General features: G+C 33.1%; 1 protein-coding gene across 1 annotated transcript in view; it reads right to left on the bottom strand.

The window, feature by feature from the left end:
- Positions 1-2,886: 2,886 nt before the first annotated feature.
- The window catches only part of LOC126267806 (sodium/potassium/calcium exchanger Nckx30C), a 1,385,039-nt gene continuing 1,361,744 nt past the window's right edge, over positions 2,887-26,181 (bottom strand). Inside the window, exon 8 of the mRNA XM_049973112.1 lies at positions 2,887-24,382. Coding sequence (XP_049829069.1) covers positions 24,142-24,382 — 241 coding nt within the window. The 3' untranslated portion in view covers positions 2,887-24,141. The remainder of the gene's footprint in view (positions 24,383-26,181) is intronic.

Below are 26,181 nucleotides of genomic sequence, written 5' to 3'. Positions count from 1 at the left end.
GGAGCTCTGTAACATGATAATTTTCATCCTCTTCCTCACCCAGGACATCCCTGAGCCGAGTTACTTCCTTTTTGGCAACAAGCTGTCGATTTCGTGCCGATTGTTCACTGTTTACAAAGACTGCCAACTTTTGTGTTTTAACCGATACTGTGTTTCAAGTTTTATTTGCCATAATTTTATAATGATAATCAATAATAAGTCTCACATTAGAGCACAAATATCTTTTTAACATGATTTTGTGAAAGGCTTTTGTGTCTGTGTTTTATTTATGCCACTGGACATGACTGGAATGAAGAGGGAAACCCGTGTGCGCATTTGTGTGTGTCAGTACTTGGCCATACATTAGTGATTGATGCTTTGTATGCTATGGAGAGACAAGTAGAGGTAATTACTGTTAGAGTCAAAAACAATTAATTATTTAAGACTTTTTTTAAATAGGAAAAATTTAAATTGCTTTCATTTCATATTTTGAACAATATAAAGAGAATGACAGTAAGAGCAAAGTATTTCTTTTCACCTGTTGTGTTGCCTGTACTTTCCTATATTTCACACTTTCCTACATTTTACACTTTTTTGGATCAGTCCGCTCAAAACTGGACAAAAGGAATTTTACTGTAATTTACAATTTTCCCTGTTGATATCTGAAAGTACATGTTCCAAGACTGCTGCTGAATGTTTTGACACCCTAGTAACAGTATTTACCATTTGTGCCATGCCAAAAGTCTTCAAAATGTTCAGGAAGTTATTAGTACTTTTACCACCAACAATTTTGTTGATGTTCATTTTTTCACATTTTATTTTGTTTATTTTGGAGGTTGAGACTCTTCCCAGGACATCAGTTAATTTCTTGAAGAATGTGTACTCATTACCATGAAGTGAGTGATACAAGCCCAGAACGATTAAATTTTGATAACTGTCTACATTTGTTAGCTCAGCAGCTGCCAATTCAGATTGTTAAATTACATCGATTGTGATCATATCTTTTTTATCTTTAAACTGTTCAAGCTAGATCTGCAGCAGCAACTTACACATTCATGTGATTGTAGCGCTTCCAAAGAACTGTGGTTTAGTTTGTGAAATATATTAAATACTCGGTATGTCATTGTGTCAAATGAATCTATTGAAGTACCCATAATGTGTGCACTGTATACTGCAGGCTAACACAGTTTTATTGCAAGTAATTAGAAGTGAAATTTGTGCAACTATTTGTAACTTATAATTAATGCAAGGATGTTGTAATAGGATTATACTTGTCAGCATAGTGTATGACAACTGTACTTTAATAGCACACAAGGATTAAGAAATAAGAGAAATGCCAAATGCAAGGCTCATCCACATTAATACAAATAAGATAATAAACATTTTTGATAAGTGTTACTCAACTTTTTTGTATGTATAATCATGGTCATTACTTACCACTTCTTGCACGCATCCATTTTGTGCAGGTACAAGACATATGCATCTGATCAGAAGTATCTGGACACCCCTATGTAATATGGAATTCATCACTAGATGTCACAAGAGGCAGAGCCACTTTATGTTGTCAGTAGAGAAGCACTAACAGTGGAATTCGCCAGTCATGAGAGCTCAGTGACTTTGAACAACTTATCATTGTATGTCACCCAAGTAACTTGTCCCTCAGGAACATTTCAACCTTTCTAAATTTGGCCAAGTTGACTACCAATTGAAACATGAAGGAAAAACCACTGCTAAATCGTTGCTTACATGTTCCAGAGTGCTACCAGCAGTACAGCTAGCACAATCACTGTCTACAGTGAGTTTCAAAGGTTCAAAGGATGGAGTAAAATTGGCAGGCATCTCATAAGCCACACATTTCTCTAGCTAATGGTAAGTGACACTTGAGGTTGTGTAAAGAGTGACACCATTGGACAGTGGATGACTTGAAATGAATATTTGGAGTGATGAATCATGCTATACTGTCTGACAATCCAACGGAAATATTGGGTTTAGTGAACACCAGGAGAATCTTACTTGTCAGCAGTGAAGTATAGAGGAGGTGATGTTATGGTATGAGAGTGTTTTTTGTGGTTAGGGTGTAGTACACTTATTGTGGCATTTAAGAAAATGTTTACTGTAGAAGAATATTAACACATTTCACAACACTGTGTACTGCATACAGTATAGGAACAATTCAGAGACAATGGTTGCTCGTATCATCATAAAATGCAATCTTATCACGAAGCATCATATGTGGAAATAGCATTCCCTGAAGTAGACTGGTCTGTTCTGAGTCCTAACCCAAACCCAGTGGATCACCTTTGGGATGGTTTAGAACACTGACTCAACTCCAGACTCTAGCATCCAACTTCACTGCCTTCTCTGATTTCAGCTCTTGAGGAAAAATGGGTTGCCATTGCACTGCAGACATTCAGATACCTCATTGAAAGAGTCTCCAGCAAAGTTCAACCCATCATAAAGGAATAGGGTGGACACACCACTTATTCATTTCCACTCCCAAGTGTCTTGATTCTTTTAGTCAGATAGTGGACTTTTAGTTTATAGACAGTAGCTGCTTCTGTCTGTTAATGTAGGATGTGACTTGTTCCCATCCGCATACCTAAAGCATGCGATTTTTGGAAAACAGTGTGTTATTCCTTCAGCTGTCACCTATATAAAATTGTAGATTTAGTACACTCTTCAGTGACAAATATTTTGTATGAATTGAATTACCACCCTAGAAAACACAACTAATCAAAACTGAGTCATTATTGACATGGAATACCAAATAGTATTGGCTTTGATGCCAACATCAAATAGTCCATAGTGCCTAGTAGAAATCTGTAGCTAGCAGTACAGATCTGTAGTAATTAATTTCTATGGTGTGGTTTGATGCACTTCTGCAGCATATCAAGTAGACTATTTTATGGGAAAACAATTTTATTGTATATGATATACAACAATATTTACCATGGATATGTACATATGAAAAAAATTATTTTTGGTTTAACAAGGCAAAAAAATAATATGAATGTTTTTACATGTAAAATTAGAAATTTCATATCAATAAACCTGTGCGCATTGATTGCATTACAGTAAACATTTATAACACTAGTGTGTTACTATTTGCTGTAGCCTTTATGCTCAAAACGCAATTTAGAATATCTGAGCAAGTAATCTACTTATCTTGAGTAAGTGGGTAAGCATAGGCTTGGATATGAAACTTCTAAGATTGCTATTCATGAGAACACAATATTAATAAAGTTAACAAAGTTGCTACATTTAACAAATGTACACGAAATGTTTCACAGATGTTTTGTATGGGAAATTATGCTCAGATGTCTTTTGGCATGAAATCATAAAATTATAAAAGTTGTGCATTCCAGACTATGGTGTGGAATGGGATTGTATGTCATACATATTAAGTGCCAGATCTGTACATTATTTCAGAGATGCCATTTCAACAGAGAATACTAATAAGTAACCTGTCAGGTTCTAATGAAAGGGTATCTGCCTTATATACTATTTTACATATTAAAAATATAATACCCAATCTGTCAGACTATAAAAGCTACAGGTAGCAATAAAAAAATTAAGTAAATATATTTATATATGAAAAATGTACTTTGTCCATGGCAACTGAAAAATTTAATTTGATTTTGATTTGCATGTAATAGTTTTCTGTGTCTGCAGCTTTCAGGACATTTTCTGTGTGAGTTCCACCTAAGCAACCAACTTTCTTTGACATATCCAAGTTTTTTTATATCCACACAAAACAGATGTGTGTACAGCTGCAGTCAGTATACACAATACAATAAAACTAATTACTTAAAAACTTTAACATACGCAGTAGGGATTGTGTATCTTTTTCAGTGGCATAAACCTTGAGATGTTGATAAAGTATTGCCCATATTTCAATATTTGTTCCTTAGATAACATCTTTGTATCATTTCATAACAGTTGGCACTTAAATATCATTCTAGCAGTGTAACAAATTATACAGTACAGTATTGGTGTACGTTCTGTTAAGCAAGGACAGCTTTCAGTGAGTATAATTCACATATCATGTGAGTGGAAGAGTCACATTGCTGCTGAACCATGATACATGTAATTCAGAAGTCCATACTTCAAACAAAGGACCGAATTTAGGAGTCTTTATTAACCCCTGCTCACTGTTTCATGTTTTTCTTAACACAGTAACATGAAAGCATAATTTTTAAAACGAAGCAAGATTAATTTAAGCATGAGACTTTTACTGTTTTTAGTAATCATCCCATTTCATTAGTACTTTTATTCCACCACTCATAAATGTATCATTTTACAAACTATGTGCAAGAAAATGAAATGGGGAGAACCACTTTGAAGTCAGGTTTATAGGAAGTAAATGCATAGATACAATGTAAAATATGTAATGGATTTAGGATTGCTTATTGAAATTGATATACCCATCCACTTGCCATGCAAAACCAACAAATGATTGTTACAAGAGCAAACATTCATTTTAACTGAAATGTTTTGCATTCACCAATCAGCCAACCAGTCCACTTACTATTGCCTATCAATCTTATACTTTTTACTTGTGCATATGTTATTCAGTTTCCCATATGTTGTTTGAAAGTACATAAGATGTGACATGTCTCATTCACAAGTAACACAAAGCCATGTTTAGGTGCAAAGCAGAGGTTGTGGGACAGTGGTATATTTAAGAATGCTAAAATATTTCTGCTGTTATTCAATGCAAAACATTAGATGAAGGAGACAATATTTTGGAAAAACGTTCAAACTGTTCTAACACTTGCTTGTAATACCATCTTCTGTTCACAGTGTAACATTATTGTGTTGTGATATGATAATTAAGAAATACTGTTGAATCTATTTAATGTATTGACATCCCCAGTAGCACTGATGATTCAAGCTTTGTAATTATGATGTCATAAAGGACCGTGTCTAAGTTTAAGTAAAAACAGAAAAACAGCTTGAAAGGACAATATTTCTCAATTTAATAAGCTAGTTGCCTACCAGCTTCACAGCTAGAATGCTTAAGCAAGAGATTAAGACTCTAAATACAGTCCTTTTTCTACACAATAAAATGTTATCACTGCTGTATAAAAATAGTTACACATTATCTTGTGCTATAAACAGTTGAAACAATGAAGAAGAGAGAACACTGGCTTGTCTGCAATAAAAACAAGTATTTTACATAGTATTGTCTGTCATTCTGACATCAATCATCAGAATGAATAATATTACACATTATTGAAGAGACTAGTTTTGTGTAGCTATCTCCAAAATTCAGATGAGAGAACTTTCTCAAATTTTCCAAAATATGCTCAGTTAAAATATATGTTTACTATACAGCTAATATAATTAACAAAACATCTAACAAATACTTATTTTCTTGAAAGTTATTTATGATTTTAAGAAAGGAAGAAGCATGTGAAACATTACTTGAATAAATGTTAGAATTGAGCTGCAAAGATAATAATGATTTTTAAAGTGAGCTAGCTTCGTATTACTTCAGAACACCACAAACATTATTTTTGGTTAATTCTATAAATGTTAACAATCCTCTATAACAGGATGTAATTCTGTGAACAGTAACAATGGCTTGAATTTTTTATGGAGCTAGTTCTTGCCTACTTTAAGATTTGAACATTTTATCGAGGTTTCTGCTCTAACAATATATGTTAGAAACCTATAGGAAGTTAATATTAAGACATCTGATTATTTACATGTAGTACATTTTTGGTTCTGTCAAAACACGTTGTATTGTAGATGTCAAAGTCACATCTTGATATGTCCAATATCCTAAATGAGGTCTTTAGAATTCATACCACTATCTGACCTGTCATTTTCCTATAAATAAAGAGAAAAACATGCAGTTCTAGGCACTTGAAGAATAATGAGCTATGTGGAACAGCAGGTTATAATGTTCCCTTCCACAGTTTCATTTTTGGTAAAATCATGATTTTTAACTTAAAATTGAAATTGTTTACAGAAAGGGATGATATTGTTATGACACTTGATGAAGATATTTTCTAAAAGTGATTTTACTGCAATCAGTACAATTTAAATTCATCTGAATATTGTTTCAGAAGCCAAAATTATGCAGATTGCTTATCGAAATCAAGTGTGTGAGAAAATATAAACATATATTTAATAGGTTTCTGAAAACAGAGTGTTACTTCCAATTCTACATGCAGAAATGAATATGTGCAATAGTAATTAATGTGAGTGTACAAGGCATAGGAATTATCATTTTTGAATGTGGAATACTGTAAAGAAACTTTTGCTGGAAGTATCCTACTGTTCTTATAACATGTCATGTTACTATTGGTTTGTAAGCTGTATTTTCTAGTGATTAGGTATCTGTAAACATCAGTTAGCTTATTTTACCACACTGTATTCCTCAAATATCTATCTGGGCAACTGAAATCACTTACCACTCCAAAAGCGATTGTCAAGGCTTTATTTTGTAATTTTTTCTGTGCAAGACTTCTGGACAATGAGGAGGACTCTCCAGACCACTCAGTGGTCTTCATGAATCAAACCCACAATTTATAGTTGTGGTAATTACTGGATTGTGGGGCACTCTGTCTGTTGTTTGCTTCTGTGTTGTCTTAGTACTATTTATCAAGTGCCGTCTGTCAGTGTGGTCCATGTACAAAGAGAGCTTGTAACAGGTTTTCGCAAGTGTCCATGTCTCAGCATGCCATATGTAACTTGATAGAAATGTATAAGCAATTGCTATTCGGGAATAACTGCAAGGTTTTCTTTGAAAGATCATGAGAATGAATCCACACTGTTTCTAGACAGCATCATACTGAACCTCAGCGTCATTTTTCAGACATTATGGTTGTAGTACATTTATTTCCTCCTTGTCGATGCACAGAAAAGAGTGTGAATGACATGTTCCTGTTTCAGTGTATCTTTTGAAACTACTGGCTCTTTCATTTGGAGTGCCTTTGCTGCAAAACACATTTAGTGTGAAGTTTTGAGAGAGTCAGTATGAGATTGTGTCAAACATTAATGTGGTTTTGTGCTGTGCAGTGGTTAGCACTGCATAATTTTTTGTGGTGAAAGAGATAATACTATTTTAGAGAGGAAATAGTGGCAGAGAACAGCAAGAATGACAACAGCCATATGAAAGGAAATGAGGTAAAAAGAATTACAGCAGTGGCGAAGGAAAGGTAAAATAAAAAGCCTGGTCAAAAGAGATGCTGAGAAATGTTGTTGAGTAAAGTGTTAAAGAGCTGTATTTAAAGTAAATTCAGTTGGATAGGCTAATGTCACAGGAAAACTTTCAAATTTCATATTCTTCACTAGAGTTTAAAATGACTTCTCATCTTCCAAGCATCAGTATATTCATGTTTCACAGACCAGTGCTCACTGGCATTATGTGATGTTAATCCTATGCAAACTAAATTGTTGAATATCTCTCATTTCATTATGCAGGCTATCTGTTTTATTTCTCACTCATCACCATTCCTTCTTCCTATTCTTTCAATCATGTTTTCTTGAATACTACTACTTCTTTGTTGGTACCTCTTTCCTCCTTATCCTTCAGCTGTCCTCAAATTTTGTACCTTCTTGTCTTTACCTAATAAATTTGATTTTCTTTACATTATGGCTTATGTCTCAACAGCTTTAATTTGCATTCACATCATGATAAGTGCTTACTGACCTGGTGATTATTCGGCCACCTGAGTGTTGAATCTTTTCTGCTGGAAGACAGAATAATAATGCTTTCCTTGTGGATTTGCATTGCCTCTCTTCCCTGAGACACAGAGCTGAACAGGTCATTTCCTTATGTATTTTTTCTTGCCACCATTCCCTGTTTTGATTAATTATTATTGTTGGATGTCAAGAGAGTAAGATACGGCAATGAGCTAAGTGATAGTGCATGGTTCTGAATGTTGTTGTTGGTTTTGCCTTGTTTTGGTAACTACAGTCCTTTTTAAGCATTATGTTTACTTTCTTTTGCTAAATATTTATGCATATTGTCTGATGTAAACTTAAATTAAGACTAGTGAACTGATTACATCTCTATAAAGAATTAAGTTGAACTTGTTAAAGCATTAATTCTGCAGGTTCTTACTTCTAGAATGGAACAAACAATGTGGATAACTGACTTTAGACTTTTTTATTCTTCCCATGGCAGAAAAATAAGCAGATATTATGCAGTTTGTTTGATCAGTTATTACAAATTGCATCAGTTCTGTTGGATGAGGAATTCCACCTTATGCAAGACACTTTTGGAGTTCTGTTTTATTCAGACACTTTTCAGCACTTGTTTTGCTATCTTCAATGGATTACTTTATTTCCTTTCTGCAAAACTGTTATTACATAGCAGTGTTTAGAGAACACATTTGGTACAGAATATTTACATTTATGAATGAAGTGACTGTTGTCAAATATTATACATGGTTTGTGTACAGTTCACAGATGAGATATGTTGAGATGTATCTCAACTGTGAACTGTAAACAAACCTTGTATAATATTTGACAACAATCACTTCTGGGTAAACTAAAGGTCCAAAGGTATCTTTTATAAGGCAGAATTCCTCATCCAGTTTCTTAGTAAGCACCAAAATATGAAGAACTGAAACACCACAAGATTATTATTGGTTCTGTTCCTTCTAGTATTGTTGATTACTGTTATTAGTGGAAACAGAAGATTTTACTTTTTACTGGAATTAATATTCTTAATAGCTGCACGGAAATATTCTACTTACCATAAATATGTGGCTGCCAAACAACTACTGTAGTTGGCCACATCAGAAATATGAAATTAGCGTAACTGTGTAGTGTTTTATATGAGAACCTGACCTGAGTTTCATTCGAAGTGAGATTGTACACAGAATTAAGTATTAATCCCCAGCATGTTGCCAAATTGGTCACCAAAAAATCATACTATCATAGTGAGAGATTTCAATTATGATTCGTGGAACACAAAAATAACGAACTCAAAATGTGGGACTATAACTCAATGAAACACGCAGTCGAATGTTACACAGATTATTCGCACTTGAGGAATATGGTATTTCGGATAATACATAAAGACAGTGATATAATTTTTATTCTCTTGCTTTTAAATAAATAGCTGGAACCGTTTTCTCACATCTATAGCCTGCCCTGTGGGTTATAGCAATAACATAATAGCTAAGATAATAGTGACATTGTAAAGACAAAACCAAGTTTCACCACACTACATCAACTGTATAGGGAAGCAGGTGGCACATGATTGCTTTTCTGGTAGTTCTTTATTATTTATTTATTTATTTTCAACTTGTTTTTCACAGACTTACTGCTATGCTTTGTTTCATAACAGTGTAGTTTACTGGTTGCTGAAGTAAAATGTATAAGAATGAAGCAATTGTGAAGTGGAATATCAAAATCAATTTTGTAAAAGCTGTTGTTCCTTTCATCCATTAAATATAAAAATGACATGCAGAAATCAACAACTACACAAAGATTATGTGAGCAAATTTTTTTATATGTGGAATACTGTTTCTAACATATTTCACCTCAGATATGATCTGTCATTTTCCAAAAAAAATTTCTTTCTCATGTGTTTTATTTATTCAAGAACGGATACATCAATACTAGTATTCCATCAAAAATAGTATGTTAACATTCTTTCATTACCTGCAAATTTCAAACTGCAATGAGTGACACTAATAAAAATTAAAAGAGCAGTTAACTGGTCTAAAATCATATCATGAAATATTTAAAATGTTTTGTTGTAAATGATAATAATAGAGTAGTCTTTTAGATTTTATTTGTGATGCTAATCTGCATAATTCTTGAGCAAGTTGACGATAATAATAGGTGTATTTCCGAGTATGTTTGATAATAGTATTTTCATTGGTCACTATTGTGATACTGACATTAAAAAATTTCAATTAAAAAAAGCAGTACCCAGTGCTATCAGGGAATAAAACTTGAATTCATAGCACTTTATACTCATTGTTGGAGTCTGGCCATGAAAATGTTTTACATTGTAAAATTTCTTCAAAGTGCTTGAAAATTGAAAGGATTACGTGCATTAGAAAACACCTAAGTGCAGAGCAATAAATGAAAACATTAACTTTTGAAATGTCATTGATGAGACCATTAAATATGAAGCAATCTCATAGCAGGAGAAAGGTGGGCAAGGAAGCAGCTGTGTTCATCATAAACTGAGTCATCTTCTTTCTACTTTTACTAATTTGTAAATATCAGGGTAAGAATAAGGGTGCATTTCAAACACATGCTTTCCAGATCCAGATTTCATTAACCAAACCACTGATGGCAGTGGGACACAGATTGTTGTGTGTGGGATGATCTCAATGAGCTTGCAGACTATGTGACTGAAGCATCTCCACCAGTGATTTATCTTTTGCAATTTTATTTAATAATGAAAACAGGAACAGTTTTCTGTTGTTAGTAGGAATCAATCTTCCCCATATTGTTGTTATTGCTACTGACATTTGGCCATATCATAAAGTATTGAAAAAGGTAGTGCACTTTGTGAAGAGACTTTGGAGAAAAGTGGAGAACATAGACTTCTCTGCATTATTAAAGTATTAAAGGTTCTGTCAGCATCTCGGAGGAGTTATTGGGGGACTATTTGTGATAGTGTAACTTCTTGTCAGTAAACACCATTCCCCTAGTCTCTCTGTGAAAATATTGCACTGACAGGCCAAAATAAGTAAGGATTATCTGAAGAACAGAAGGTTACAGGAACTTATAATTTTCTGTCTGTTTCGCCCTTTGAGAAGAAATTGTGGCACATCAATCCATGCAGAGTTAAAAAGAGTATTATTTTGGTGCCAGAAAAGGTTACTGAGTGCAGTTCATAGTTGGTAATGTGTACAGCGGTTAGAAGAGTATGTGAGGTTTGATTGTACTTCAATCACTGAAACTGTCTAATACAATGTGAATCATCCATAGTGTACTACTGTAGAATATATCAGAATTGAAAAGAATAGACTTTTACAAAGAGGGTCTATGTAAATTCTAGTCTAACCATGTTAATATACACAGAAAATTAAATTTTATTCTGCAGAACTTGAGGATTATAAACAAACACACCACTGAAAACTGTAATTGTCCACTACAGCTTGTGGACTGCTCTCCTGTATATGCTGCTCTTGATATTGACTCCAAATTCAATATATTAATTAATGAGGTTACAAATCTATGTGAAGGCCTTTGATTAATAAGGATATCAAGAGTTCTTGTAGAATGAAAAGGGAGCATAGCTAAGAGACTAAATGATTCCAGTAAGTTTAGGCATTACAGACTACACAATAGAAGTATTAACAGATCATACAGATGCCAAAGAACACGTTCTTTTAGGTAGAAATCAACAGCTCCAACAATAAAGTGGAAACTATCTGGAATTTTGTAAAATGTAAACAGAAAAGTGCAGTTTGTAGAGAAAATTTCCAAATAAAAAATGAGGACCATTGTGTTAGTGCTTCAAATATAGTTTTTCTTTCTCATCCTGTATCGTAAGTCTCCCCTGACCCACAGTTATGGGTGACTTTCCCAAAATCTTTCCTTTTTCCTAGACCTCTCCAGTCCTTTTCCTTCACCCTTCTTCCTTCCCCTTCAACGCTTCTGCCTGGAGGAGTCACTGGCTCCGAAAGCTTGCCAACCACAAAAGTCTTTTATGTGTGTGTGTTCTGCTGCCGCTTGGTGAGTAGATTTTTGATCTGCACAATTAAACAATTTTATCAAATATAGTTGATGATGTATTCAACAAAAGATTTTTAACAGTAATGGGACAAATAGGATTGTGATGTTCCATAAATCAAACTATGAAATGTTCTGCAAATGAGCAAACCTATCACATTGCAGCATTTCCAAGCAATAAAGTTATTGTATAGTAAATTGAAAGAATCATTGTCTCATAAAAATAAAAACTCTGTTGAAGTTGACAACGTATCTCCATTTTATTAAAATACTTGTGCAGCCATGTCAGTAAAATCCTTTGCCACATGTATGGTGCATCCCTTAAATAAGGAATAATTCCTGAAAGGCTTGGGTTATAGAAGGGGTTACCAACAGAAGAATAAGTATTTGTATTTTCACAAAACCATTTAATTGTCTCTATCGCCAAATACTTTTAACAAATCAATAGGTCTAAGTTGTGCAGCACGAAAGTGGCTCAGTTCATACCATTCTAACATAAAGCAGAAAGTTGTGTTGGAAATTGGAGAAGGTTTCTCAGCACCATCAGAATGGGTACTTCCTATGTGGAGTGCCTCAAGATGTAGTTCTGGGCCCCATACCTATTATTATTTTTTATAACAATCTACCTCTTTGTACAGAATATTCTAAATCCACCATTTTTGCTAATGACTTTGCAGTACTTGTTGATAATTCCTTGGTCATCCTTGGGGTGTCAGTTAACAGCCTTTTTGTTGATATTGTGAACTGTGTAACATATGTGGCCTTTTGTATTAAATACAGTGAAATAAGGTCTATTCCGTTTCAAACTTACTTAAAAGAAGAAGAAATAGTAGAAAAATTAGGTGACTAGCAGATAATTAAGATGGATACTTAAAAACAGCCGGAATTGCAGATTGATAGCAAACTATACTAGTCAAACCACATGCTGGATTTGTGCAAAAGACTATGTCCAGCAACTTTTAAACAGTGATGTCGTCAGATATGGATGGAATCAAAGCATCAGAAGAACATTATTGAGAGACACTCAAAGCAAGTACTGATGTAAGAGTTTCACAAAGCTAAGTGACAATTACTGAGAAACATGAAGAGCTAGAGTGCCATGTAAATCACATTGACATAAGTTGAGTGTGTTATGAACTGATGTTAAAAGGAGGATACCAGAAAATTTGCTTCAATAACAAATAATTTGGAGAAAACAGTGTGTGATTTTCCTGTTGTATTATTCATCAGTCATTCTCTCCTAGTCAAGTTATATACCAAGATGCATAGCTAACTGATACCTTATTTTTATTATTTTGATTTATGACAAAAAAAATCGTAGGTAAGTCAAAATAATTGTAAACAAAAGTGTTTCGGAAGGCTGAATGGCATAGAAACATGTAACAACGTGAAAAGAATGTTAATGGATATAGCAAGTTTCTCTATGTGACATCAAGTTATGTTGTCCTTTGTTGTGACATATGGTTGTTTTCTACTCTTCCACCCATATGACTTTACTTTCTACTGTAATACCGGGTGTGAGAGATTCCTAAACTTCTTGGTTCACCGAGATGGTCTGTACTATGTAACTGTGTCTGAAATCTGAAAATGTGAAATTACATTTAAAATTAGGTTGTAAAAATGAACATTCATAGCATTGAATCAATTATGCAAATGTGTTGCTGCAAGAGTAATATAATTTATTGTATTGTTTATACCCCATTACAACAAACAGCCAGTTTGAGAAACTGTATGTAGATAAGATGTATTAAAACAACAAAGGGAAATTAACAGTTTTAATTACCATTGAAATAAATATTAATATGCAGGATTTAGTCTCTTGAGCACTTTTTAGTAAACAGACTGTAGCTAAACTGATAAACTTAAAATTTTTACAAGCTATAAAGCAACAAAATTTATTCCATGAATTTATATTCTTGTTCGAAATTAAAATATTAAGTTATTTGTTATGAGGTATATAAAACAGTTGAAACTATGTTTGAGCCAAAACAGTAAATGGCAAATATTTTTATAGTATTTGATTAATGCTATGTTGATGTAGTCTTAGCTCATCCACTAAGGTAATCAGTTGATTGGAAAGTTGTTAATCTTATTTTTACAAAAGATATGAACAGTAATAGAACTTCTCTGATGTATGAGGTGTGCGAACAGTACCGGTGATACTGTTACTGACACAAGGTGTTGTGTAAATGGATATGACATTTGTGTTTCATTAAGAGACATGTTTATATAAGAATTTCAGGAATGAAGAAAGAGTACTGTGCTTCATTAAATCTTATGTATGCGGTACAGATAAAAGAAGTTTTTACACATTACATTAATTTGAGCATCCTATTGAAGTACGATATACTTTGATGACAATTGTTTTAGTTCATTGTTGTGTAATGATCACAATAATATTGACAACAAATTTTGGGTTGGTTTGGCTAACTTAATAGTCTACATGTACCCAAAATGAACATGTATGACATGGAATTTTCCATTTTTCTATTACAAAAAGATTTAACATGGCTGTCTCATAAATATTATGGTGTTTGTCTTTTCTAAAAAAATTTAGAAACTGTTTCTCTTCATTGTAAAAATGTCTTTGAAACCATGTAACTTAAGTACATACTATTGGATTTGGCTCCTGAAACAACATATTCTTGAAATGCATCATTCTGTTCAATGTACATGCTTTTCAAAAATTGGACTATTGTCTTTTACGTCAATTATTGTTTAAAAAATATTATATTATACATTAACAGCATATTAAACAATTATACAATCATTTTTTTTAAATCTGTGCTATATCTAATTACTTTTTCTCAGATCTTAGAATTAATATAACATTATTTATCTTTTCCTAATTTAATGTTTTATTCTTTGCTTAGTTATGCTTCCGTCCATCAGATGATGCATATCGGACAAAGTCTCTCTGTACCACACATAGCTGCTTCAACCACTGCTTAAAATTGTTGAGAACTTGAGTCTTTTTGAGAAGTAAAGTTCCACAAGAGACACATTTTCGATAGGTGTATAGACTTAACAAGAAGTATAATTAACTCACTACATGCCACTACATTTATTGCTCTCATCGCTGTGCAAGCCAGCAATATTACAAATGCTTCTGTATAGTATGCTAATCGTATGAAAGAGAAGTTTTACTTATGATATGGAAGTCATCATCCTTATACTTTATTCCTCATAGTTCACTTCTCACAGAATATTATTTGTTGTAACAAGAAAGCTCACAAGAGTTTTCTTAGAGCTCACACTGAAATTTGCAGATCACATATTCACTTGTCTGTTACTGTAGCAGAATGAATTGCTTTCCACCACTTCAACACTTTCACAACCACTCACTAAATATGAGCACTTGTACAAATATTAATCACTCTTTGAAGTTTTTTAAGAATTAATATTGTTGACTGCACCTCCGTGACATTTTAGAATGGAAGCACTTTGTCATATTAGAACAGCAGTTTATGGTCGAAGCATAGAAGGGTTCCATTCTCAAATAAGCTTTCAAGGTAATGTTATATCAAGTCTTTTGTGCCATAAGTTTTATGCATTTTTGTGACACAGTCTGGATAACTGCACAATTACATTTAAATGTACATAATGCACTCAAAAAGTGTTCTGTAGTGATTCCAGTGACACATATGTGGCATTTTGAATACATTTTTCCTAATTAAAGAATATTCACAGAATAGCTGCAAAAATAAAGTATATCAGATTATCTGTTATGTATTAAAATCATAGAAATGACTACAAATTCGATGTAATTTCTCTGAGATGTTATACATTACACACAAAAATTTGAAATGAATTGATTATAATGAAGCATGAAGCACCTTCAATAGAAAGAGGTTGATGCTGTGGTGAAGATACTTTTCATTTAGGACATGAGAACATAAAAGTTTTCATTTTTAAAAAATTGGGTTCATTAGACTGTGTTAAGAAACTTGGCATTTTGGCAACAGATACCTTAATTTTCAGGTACAGTAACTTTAAAAATTGAAAGAGAAAAACAGTTTATAAAGATTATTCTAATGACACTTAAAAAATGAATTATAAATACATAATGTAACACATGCAAACTTGTAATAACAAGAGCCTGATGTTGAGGAAGAGAGTTATATTTTTACCTATTTAGTTTGTTGAAGATTTTGGTAAGAAACTTTTAACTTGTGGGGAAAGACCAACACGCAGACATTCATTGTAGTCTTTAGAAGAAATAAAATGCCTATTAAATATTTTTATACCCAGTATGGCATGAGAACTTCACGAAGTACCATTCTAGAAAAGACAAGACTTGTGCATAATTTTATGAGTAAGAGCAATAGTAACAGAATATCAGTTACAAGGTGAAGCAGGTAAAGCATAAGCCAGTCCAACATTAAGGAGCACTGAAATATTTTAGAAAGCAGTTGAGGAAATATAAACTGTTAAGAAATGTTACAGACAAGGGAATGAGATAAGGCTGGTGAAATGTGTGAGGACTGGAGAAAAGAGGTAAATATTCTGTATGAAAATAAAAACAGTAGCATGAGTTCAATAAGAAACATAGTTTACAGACAGCACAAAATTTTGTATTTCTATGATGATATTAATGATACTAAAGTTAGTGTATAATCATACAAAAAAGTTTCCAAGGAAGGAAAGAGAAAATGTAGCTTCAAATAAAGGTGTCTATTAATGGAAACAATGAGCCATTCAATAATCAGTTATAGAAGATGACTCAATTACAAGCTTTTTGAAGGAAGGATTATTTTTTTATGAATAAGTAATAAAAGGTTACAGAAAGAAACCTAAAGAAACTGCAAGTAACACTAGTCTGAAAATTGCCTTAGGGCCATAGAATAAGAAAGCTGCATTAGAATATAGTGAAATAGAAATTATGAACACATGATTGTCTTATTAAAAATATCTAATTTGTTATATCCTCTTATCTCTTCATTTTCATGACATGCTGCATGTGCTTCCTTAATTGTTCCTTTATACAGTGAACATACTTTCCCTCACTACCATTCCCTGATCAGAACTGATTTGAAACTCTTGAGTTTCTTTTGTCTTTTGTTCATGATGTTACACCTGTTTGCCTTTTCTGCTGGCATTCCTTCTCCTGGTGAATACCTTGCTATGTTGTGATAATAATGTTTTTTTTCTTTTTTTTTAAAAATTGGTTATCAATGGCTTTGTTGCTCTTTCCATCAAATGTGGAGGATTTTCCCAACTAAAACTGTGTTTTAATTGTATTGTGAACATAAAATACTAAAATATCACATAATATTGGTGGCACACTATTTAGGCAATAAAAAACTATTCAGTCCAATGGAACTGCTGAGAAGGAAAGTGAACAATGCCAAAGTGAGGCGGGTCATATGCTTTCAAACTTTGTCTTTTTCTTTCTCATTTACTTGACCATCTTGTTTCTATGAATTATGATCTTCTTCATACAATCAAGTATTTTCATGAGTTTATCTGCAACCATTTACCCTCTTAAACAATGTTGATTAGAGGCACTCTTGTAAATGAAATGAAAACGATAAACTTTTATACTGGCAAAAATAACACACTTCTAGTGGCATCTTAATGTAACATACGTGTTTATAATTTGATTGAAAATATGAGTATTATTTTTTAGTGGAACAGCTGGTGAAAATTTGTATAAACTCATTTTTGAGAGACAGCAATAGGGGTCCACTGCTTAAGATGTAGTCTAATAGAAAATAGTGTATCATGCCAGAAATGTTCTTAAATACTGCTGATTTTATTTTCACTCTTAATTTCAAGAGTGCAATTTGTAGGATGTTAAATTGTGAGAAACAGCACAGTCCAAAATTTGAAGGCTAAAATCACCAAACCCATCCACCAATTTGAATGTGTAGTTCGCCTGACAGTAGGGAAGTTTAAGTGTGAATTTCAAGAGACAGTGAGTTTATCATAAAGAGTGGAAATGAAACTCAAAAAAGTTGGGATAAGAGTAACTCTGAGGCAAGGTTTGGTGGGGATTTTAAGTGGGATACAGTATCTGCCAGTTTGTATAAAAGAACCAATGGTGATTCTGCAAACTAAATGTGCAGTAAGTTAAAAATCTTTCTTCTGGATAGCACCTTCTATCCTGCAAACTATATGTTCTGTTCACTTTTATTTATGTGAACGTATCTGTAGATGGTCGACATCCAGCCTTATTTAGATACAAGTTAAGTTCATAATCTGTACATTGACATATTCCCAGTCAGTATTGTATATTGTGCGAGTGACTTATCGAACATGTAAGTAACTATAGAGCTGCAACCTGAACTCTAAGCATTAGAACTTTTTATCTGCTTAAATTTATCATTTTCATTTTTAGCCATATGATATGAAATAAAAGTGCTTTTGAGGCTACAGATGATATTAAATAACCGTTGGTTTGCAACATGTGTAAAAATTTAATATAAGTTTTCTAAAGTGCAGTTCATTACATGAGAAGTTCCCACAAAGTGAAACACTCAATTTTAAAGCTTTGCATCATGTTGCTCGTTTATTTTATTGCTAGGTTGACCAACCAATATGTGTGGAATTATTGTAGTAATGATAGGGTTTCAACACAGGCTCTGACACTAGTGGGACTGTAAGTAGTATCTCAATGAAACAAGGCTGTTGTAGTTCAAACTTATCACTCATAAAATTAATTAAGCTGGTATATTCAGAATAGGAAAATGAGAAATGGAGACTGCTTGTACTTATCAACTGCTGGGAGAAAAACGAACAGAATAGAGTGTGAGTAGTCAGAGAAGAAACAATAAGAAACATAGACAACCTTGAGATTTCAGAACATTGTAAGAATTAACAGGAAAAGGAAATGAAGAATTGTGGAGGAGAGATTCAAGGCTGCTTGACAGAAGGTCCAAACTCAATATCTGTGGATGAATGAATCTGGAATAGTGATAGATTATACATTCCAAATAATATTCTGTTAATGATGATTTACACTCCAGAACTGGAAGCCCTTGGTTTGAACTATCACTCCTCTACAGGATATTAATAGTATTTTGGAATCTGAATTTTGGCCATTACGGTTCATTGCTGCTTCTGATGCTTTTCATACAGGGTTGGGGTAGAGGGGAGAGTGTGTGCTCTGCTGCAATATTTTGTAAGCAGATGTTTCTCTTCTGTGTCTCTTAATGTAAGATTCATCTCAAGAGCTAGAGATATTTATACAACAAATGTTTTTCAGTGTTGTTTAAGTTCAGTCTGAAGCTAGTTTCCCCAAATGTTCAGTAATTCATAAGTAGTATTACACAAATAAATGTACTTTTTAATATTATAAAGTGTCAAATTAGTAGAATAAAGGTCAATCTGGAATGAAAGTTGCACAAAATTGCTTACTATATCCTTGATGATGCTATTTGTTGGAAACTTAATTTCTTGGATTTCTGGAGGTGAAAAAATTTCTCCTGCACGTTATAAATTTATCAGAATTTTCAAACTGGTTTATGTTGGAAACTGCTATGTTACTTGCCAAATTTTGTGCTCTACAATGATTAGCAGGCATCTAAAACAAAATAATTGAAGATGTGCAAGTATTTCTATGCTGATGGCAGCATGCCTGCTGTAAAGAGTTCATTGTTATTATCTCTCTGTCATTCTCTATTATTCTTTTTCCATGTTTTAGATGAATCTTATAGAAAATTAATCTTTTCCTCCAATACTATGTGACAAAATTATTATGGGGATATAGGAGGAAAGTTATAGTAATAACATACTTGTTAAGATATTATACACAACATACATTAATGCAGAAACAAAGCGTTCCACATGCCTATGTGAACAGGATTATAAAATCTGATGATCCTAGATAAATATACAAAGAAAATCATTCTGGCAGAAATGAAAAGAGCATGTTCTTATTCAGAATGTTGCTCTCTATCTTAACGAAGGAACAGTTTTGAGTTTGTTATGAAGAAATGGAATGAAGGTACCTAATTGATTCAAGAGTGGTCATACTGTAATCTCCTTGAAAGCATGGACACTACAATCAGTGTGAAACTGGGGAAATTCTGAGAACCAGATGTAGTATTCGTTAATTCGTCAGATGAAACAAACTAGGTTTCAGACCGATAATACCAAAAACACCTGTGAACTTTAGTTAGTAAGAAAGTGAAGCAAACTAGACACTTCAGTTAGTGAAAAATATAGCTTGCCAGCAAGCACTCAAACTAAAAAATTTCCAATTTGTTAATACACTAAATAATTGATCTATCAAAAAATTGTAGTAATTTGATCAATTGTGGATTCTTGGATTCTTTCTGTTTTGACATACTTATCTTCAAATCTCTGTCTGTCTCTTTCTCTCTCTCTCTCTCTCTCTCTCTCACACACACACACACACACACACACACACACACACACACACATGGACAGAATAGCCTCATAATCTGGTAATTGTAATGGTATGAGTAACTCCTTTATCTGTTCTATACCACAACAGAATTGCTATTACAACTGTACCGTTAAGTTTTTGGATTCAGTATGTTCTCGCATTACAGAATTTTTATTTGTTTCACTGTTTTGCATGGCACTGGCATGTGGGAGTGTGAATTTTGCTGTGTGAAACAGATGCTGTTTTATGATTGTAAGCAATTAAATGCTCAGTAGCTAGAGAACAACATATCAGATATGTAGATGATCATTGGTGCAGTTAAATTACAAGGTCATAAGGCTCTTTTCACCTACTAGTTTATGGAAAATGGAATATTTACAGTTAAGTTACAAGGTCATGAGGTGCTTTTCACCTACTGGCATATGGAAACTGGAATATTTATAATATTAGTAATTAAAATTTAAATAGTGTACTAATAAATGATGCTATCAGGAATTTGTGTGAAATCACAGTAAGACCTTTTGAGCACACAAGGAAAAATATCTTAGAATGAATAACACTTCAGTAGTGAGAAGATCAAATCTCTTAAAAAGCTCATAATGAATGACGTTTGTTGGCTTTGCCCTGAAGTAGTAATATTTTGGGTTAAAGAATTCATTAATTCACCAAGGATTTCATAATATATAATAATATAACATTTGAGTGACATTCTGCAGAATCTTTTCCATTTTACAGGAATGTAGTTTCTATCAAACTGCCAACTTCAGTGCTACAAACTTACAAATCTGCATGTGTTACATATAATAAATGAAACTGTTTCACTGCACACTTTCTGGAACAGAAAAAAGTATTTACTTACCAGTCAGTGGGACAGGAGAACGTATACCAGAGTTGACTGACAAACAAACAGATAAATTACATATTAAACCTAAAGCTTTCAGAACTTTCTATTTAATTTTAGTTTTTTTTATTGTTGAGGCTCCTCTACTGGGACAAGAAGTAGACAAGAGATAGTAGAATACAAAGTAAAACACTATAGATAAGGGAGAAATGGAAAGATGTTCCATATTTCATACCAGTGGTGGTAAAAGTATCTGCCTATGAAATTTTAGGTACTACTGGATAGAAAAATTAAAATTTTGATTGAAAATGAGTCATAGTCAACCAGATTATGAGTATTAGAAAAGAACATGGTAGTTTCAGACCATAATGATATCACAGGGTGAGGATGGAGACAAAATATGAATCACAAAAAAGTGAGAATGAATAACAGAAAAAAAGAGTTAGAAAGGAAAAGAAAAATTGTGGAGGTATGGACATATATGAAAGTGGACACTATAAGCAACAGAACCAGAAGTAAAAATGTCAGAATCTTGGAAAAGCAGAGGGGAAGGAGAAGAGACTGGAATAAACAAAGCTCAGATGAATGACAGACTTAAGTACTTGAAATGTTTTGGTGCACACCATCCCATCATTCTCCTCCCCATTCATTTTGTCTCTCATATTTACTGAATATCTCTTGTTTCTTTCCATAACCTGTAATTCTGTTTCAGGTTTTAGCTCTCACAACAATCTGTTTGTTATGTCTGACTCACTGTTGTTTGTCTGAATTTGGAGCCTCAACGATTAAAGTTGTTGATAGTTCTATTCCCTTATTGGTTGCTTTAGTTGCCCTGATGCCTGCTTTGTAGTGACTTGCCCTTTATTCCTTGATTAATTTTTTTAATCATAATTTTTCAGACTGCTTATCTTCCTCATGAAGAAACTAACAAAGTAAAATTATATTTTCTGTGTTTGTCACTCAGCACTGATATGGCTGCTTTTGCCTCAGTGGTTAGTAAATAAATGCTTTTTTCCTTATATAATGTCACTTTATATATTTGGATTTTGCCTTTAAATTTCTTAACTTTTAGATGAATAGTATTTGGAATGAAACTAAATGAGGACAGCACAGAGGAGAGGGATGTGCTACACTTCATGCATCTGCTTTTGAGGGTTGTGTATGTATTGTTCTTACAATTAATGTCACAGGATTTAGTTTTTCTGGTACATATTACAGTGTATTTATGTCTGGTGTAGCTGGAGCAGAGACAAAAATAAATTCTATAGAAGCACATAGCAGGATTGCAATAGATATATCTGATTTTGAGGGCTATATTAACCAAGAAAATATTAACACTCATCCACTCAAATGCATTCTACAAAATTTAGTTGTTAACTACATATATTCTAACAGATTCTTAACATTCATTCACTCATGATCATTTTGTAGTTGTGCAATTTTTCTATAGCATCCACTGATCTTCTTTAGAACATTAATTTTGTAATGTGAAATTATATTTCCATAATTTTATCTATCAAAAACGTGTAAAAGTTGTGATCTGTAGATAGTGCACTGTTGGTTATTTATAATGTTTGAAGTAAGTAAGTTATTGAGGCTACAAAATCTGGTGTTAATCTATAAAATAGAATTACGTGAATTGGACCTTGTAAACCTGCAGAAATATGTGCATCTTCAGTAGAAATATTTGTGCTAAGATGGGGTTTTAGTAAATTCGTGCAACACAAGGACATGGCTGGACTGACAATTGCAGTAACTAATATATAAAAACTTTTAGTCATTTCATCTGGCAAACTGTTTTCAGTAATTATGTCACAAAAGCTGATGGTATGTGTAACAGAGGTTAGAGAGAAAAGTAGTAAGTGATATTGTGACAGTCATTAACTCTGTAACATGAAGGAGTAACTTTTATGATTTATTAAAAAAAAGCTTTCTTTTCAAAATTTATCCTGTATCACAGCTATTCTTTGTGAGCATTGTATAAGAGTCAATACATCAAATAATAATGTGTACTGTTAGTTGATGAGCTAAATGTCATGTCATTCTTTAGATAGCATATTTAACAGCAAGTTGGTTCAAACGAAATTTAATAAAAAGATGCAAATTTAGTAGCTGAAGACATACTGAAAGCAATCTTATAAAATAAGTTTTTAAGGAAGTTATACTTGATTTCAAATCCTGGCAGTCTACATCCCACACTGCCATATAGATGAGATATCTCTTGGCAGGCATGAAATCATGTGTCTTAACACTGGAAATTTGCAGCTTAAAGAAGTTACAGATCATCTGAATGACCTGTGCTGTATAGAAATAACACATCAAATGAACTGATATGCACACCATAACTATGAAAAATATTTGTTATAATACACTTTGTAGTACATTCTGTTTCATCTCTGGTACTATAAACCAAGTTTTTATTTATATAAAAATTTTCAACAATAACTATTCAGGCAGCCCAAATGAGGACCATCAATCACTATGTACATTAAATCTCTACAACTTTCATGACAAACTATAGATCTTAAACAAAAATAAACACAGCTTTCACTCACCTTCAAGTTTAAGGAACATAATAAATGCACTGTGAGATTATCCTATTTTTAGTTCTTATGAAACAGACTTCCACCTGATATATTAGTGGTGTATGAGATTCATACACAAAATATATTTGTCCCTGGACACCTTAATTATTGTAAATATATAGCAGTTATATTTCATCTGCAGTGATTACTGAGCTTCAACAATATGACACATGAGCCTTATTATATTATTAACAGCATACGAAAAATTACCTATCATCTAATTTACTTAGCTGTTTGAAAATGGACTAGTGTGTGAGAATGGTAACCATGTGTTTTTCATTTATGGCCTCTAAATGACTAACAGCTATGCTGTTAACATTTTATCCAGAGTTTATGTGAAGTTTCATACAAATTTATCTATGGTACAAATATATAGCTACAACAAACTTTTATTCCACTCTCATAGCTGCAAGCCAAGTAATATTGGCATTTTTGCAGTCTGTGAAAGAAATGTTTTCTCAGTAAGTTTCACTTATTCACTCAATAACTTCGGTCATGGACATATTAATTATTTGAAAAGCAAACTGTCTTTCAGCTGTTATAAAACTTCTCTTTAACTGAATATCTACAGTCTGTATATTTAATTCTATATAACATTATTCTAGATTTCATTATGCAACAAACAGGAGCACTGGGGCCTGCCCAAGCTCACAACCCAACAAGCATCTCTCCGGACTGTAAAAAAATATTGTGCTCTTCTCTTTCGGCTCATTTTCAAATCACTAGACAGGACAAGATAAGAATTTATATTCAAACATTAATGAGACAGCCACAAAGACAAAATAGAGCAGAAACATTGTGAAACCAAGTCCTTTGTTCATTTTCCACCGGAAGCAAGCAATAGAGATTATGACAAACACCAGCATCATGAAAAGAATGGTGATTGAGCACACCATCCCAACACTGTTCACCTCTACAGGCCTTCCATATATGATTCCAAACAGCAGCCAAGGCACTGGTAACCTGCAGCATCAAGAGACCACCATAATTACATGTTGAAAGTTCTGTATTACATTGCTATTTGTTAAATTTTGTATGTAATAATTGTTGAAAGAACTAAGTTAAACTGTAATAATTAAAATAAAGAAAAACAAATATATAACACTGAATTGTCGCTGATGGATACAATGAAAAATATAACATTTTTCAAGCCTTTTCTCATAGCTCACCTGGAATAAGGGAAAAAATCAATAAAAGTACAGCAAATACATTTAAGATGTCACAGAAAATCAGAAGTAGTTATCAGTCTTGGCTATGAGGCATACTCTGAAGTCAAAAGAAATGCCAATTTCCCATTCATTTGGCTCATCTATGATGGAAGTTGATCGCTAACAAAGTCCATAAATTAAAACATTTTATCATTAATGATGTTTGTCAATGGAGAGCTTAATAAGAAACACATTTTTAAACATACTTTAAAATGGGTATAAAAATATAAATAAGGTTATACTTTTTAGCACTTTTGCAGTGAATGTCATGTCTGGTATTAGCTTCAACATGAATTGTTCTACACATGAATGGTTTCCATTATTGACCAGATGTGAAGAGTTGTACACACAGGAATTTTTCTGTGGAGCCAAACAAGTAAAAGCTTGAATATTCAAGACCTGAGTTGTATGATTGTTGCTGGAGCACCTCCTGACTAAATAAATTTTTTTTTAATTCTTGGAATTGGGATTATTATATTTTCCTTGAAATCTGGGGGATTTTGCTTGTCTCACATATCTTGCCAGTTGGAATAATTCTGTTGCTGTTGCATCTCCTGAGGATCTCAATAATTCTTCGGGAATGTTGTCAACTCCAGATATTTTGCCTCAACTCTGGTCTTTCAGTGCCTTGTAAAATTCTTCAACACTTCATCTTCTCTTTCCATAATACTGTCTTAAAGTTTTTTCCTTCTACATATTCTTACCACCTTAACTCATGATACTTGTACATGTGATTCAATTTTCTCCTAAGGTTTCTTTAATTTTCCTATTCTTGGCTTCTGTCTTTGCTATAGTCGTAGATCCTTCTACAGCTTTGCATTTCTGCTCATGACTATTCTTGCTTTGCATTCTGCACTTCCTGCCAGTTTCAGTTTTAGATGTCTGCATTCCCTTTTGTCTCCTTCACATGCGGCATTTTGGTCTTTTCTGCTTTCATCCAATAAATTTAATATTTTGTATGTTATCCAATGATTTTTACTAGGCCTTGCCTTTGTGGCTATTTCATAACTCAGAGCCATCACTCATCTACTATTGTATTCCTTCGCCTGTTTCAGTTGTAGTCTGCAGTTCATAACCAATATATCATGGTAAGAACCCATGTCAGCCACTGGAAGTACTTTAATTCTGGTTTCAGTTTCTCTTTCTTGCTATTATATAATATTTTTGAAACCAAATGATGGCTTCAGTTCTCTTCCATGTATACAAATATTTTCATGGTTATTAAACCAAATGATTGCACAGATTAAATTGTGTTCTGTGTGAAATTCTACCAGTAAGCTTTTTCTTTCATTCCTCTCCCTCAGGCATCATGTTCTGTTGCTATTTTTCCTTCTCTTTTTCTTTTCCTACTGTTGAACACCAATGCAACCTCACCCCTCTACCCTCCAAATTAGAATTAAATTTTTGTTTCCCTTGACAGACTGAATAATCTCTTTTATTTCATCATACATTCTGCCAGTTTATTCATAATCTGTGGAGCAATTAGGCATCTATACTTGTTCTACTGTTATAGGTGTTGACTTAGTGCCTGTCTTGACTGTGATAACGTGTTCC

Source organism: Schistocerca gregaria, chromosome 4 (assembly GCF_023897955.1).
Source record: "Schistocerca gregaria isolate iqSchGreg1 chromosome 4, iqSchGreg1.2, whole genome shotgun sequence".
NCBI lineage: Eukaryota > Metazoa > Arthropoda > Insecta > Orthoptera > Acrididae > Schistocerca > Schistocerca gregaria.
This window is presented reverse-complemented; position numbering and strand designations above follow the sequence as displayed.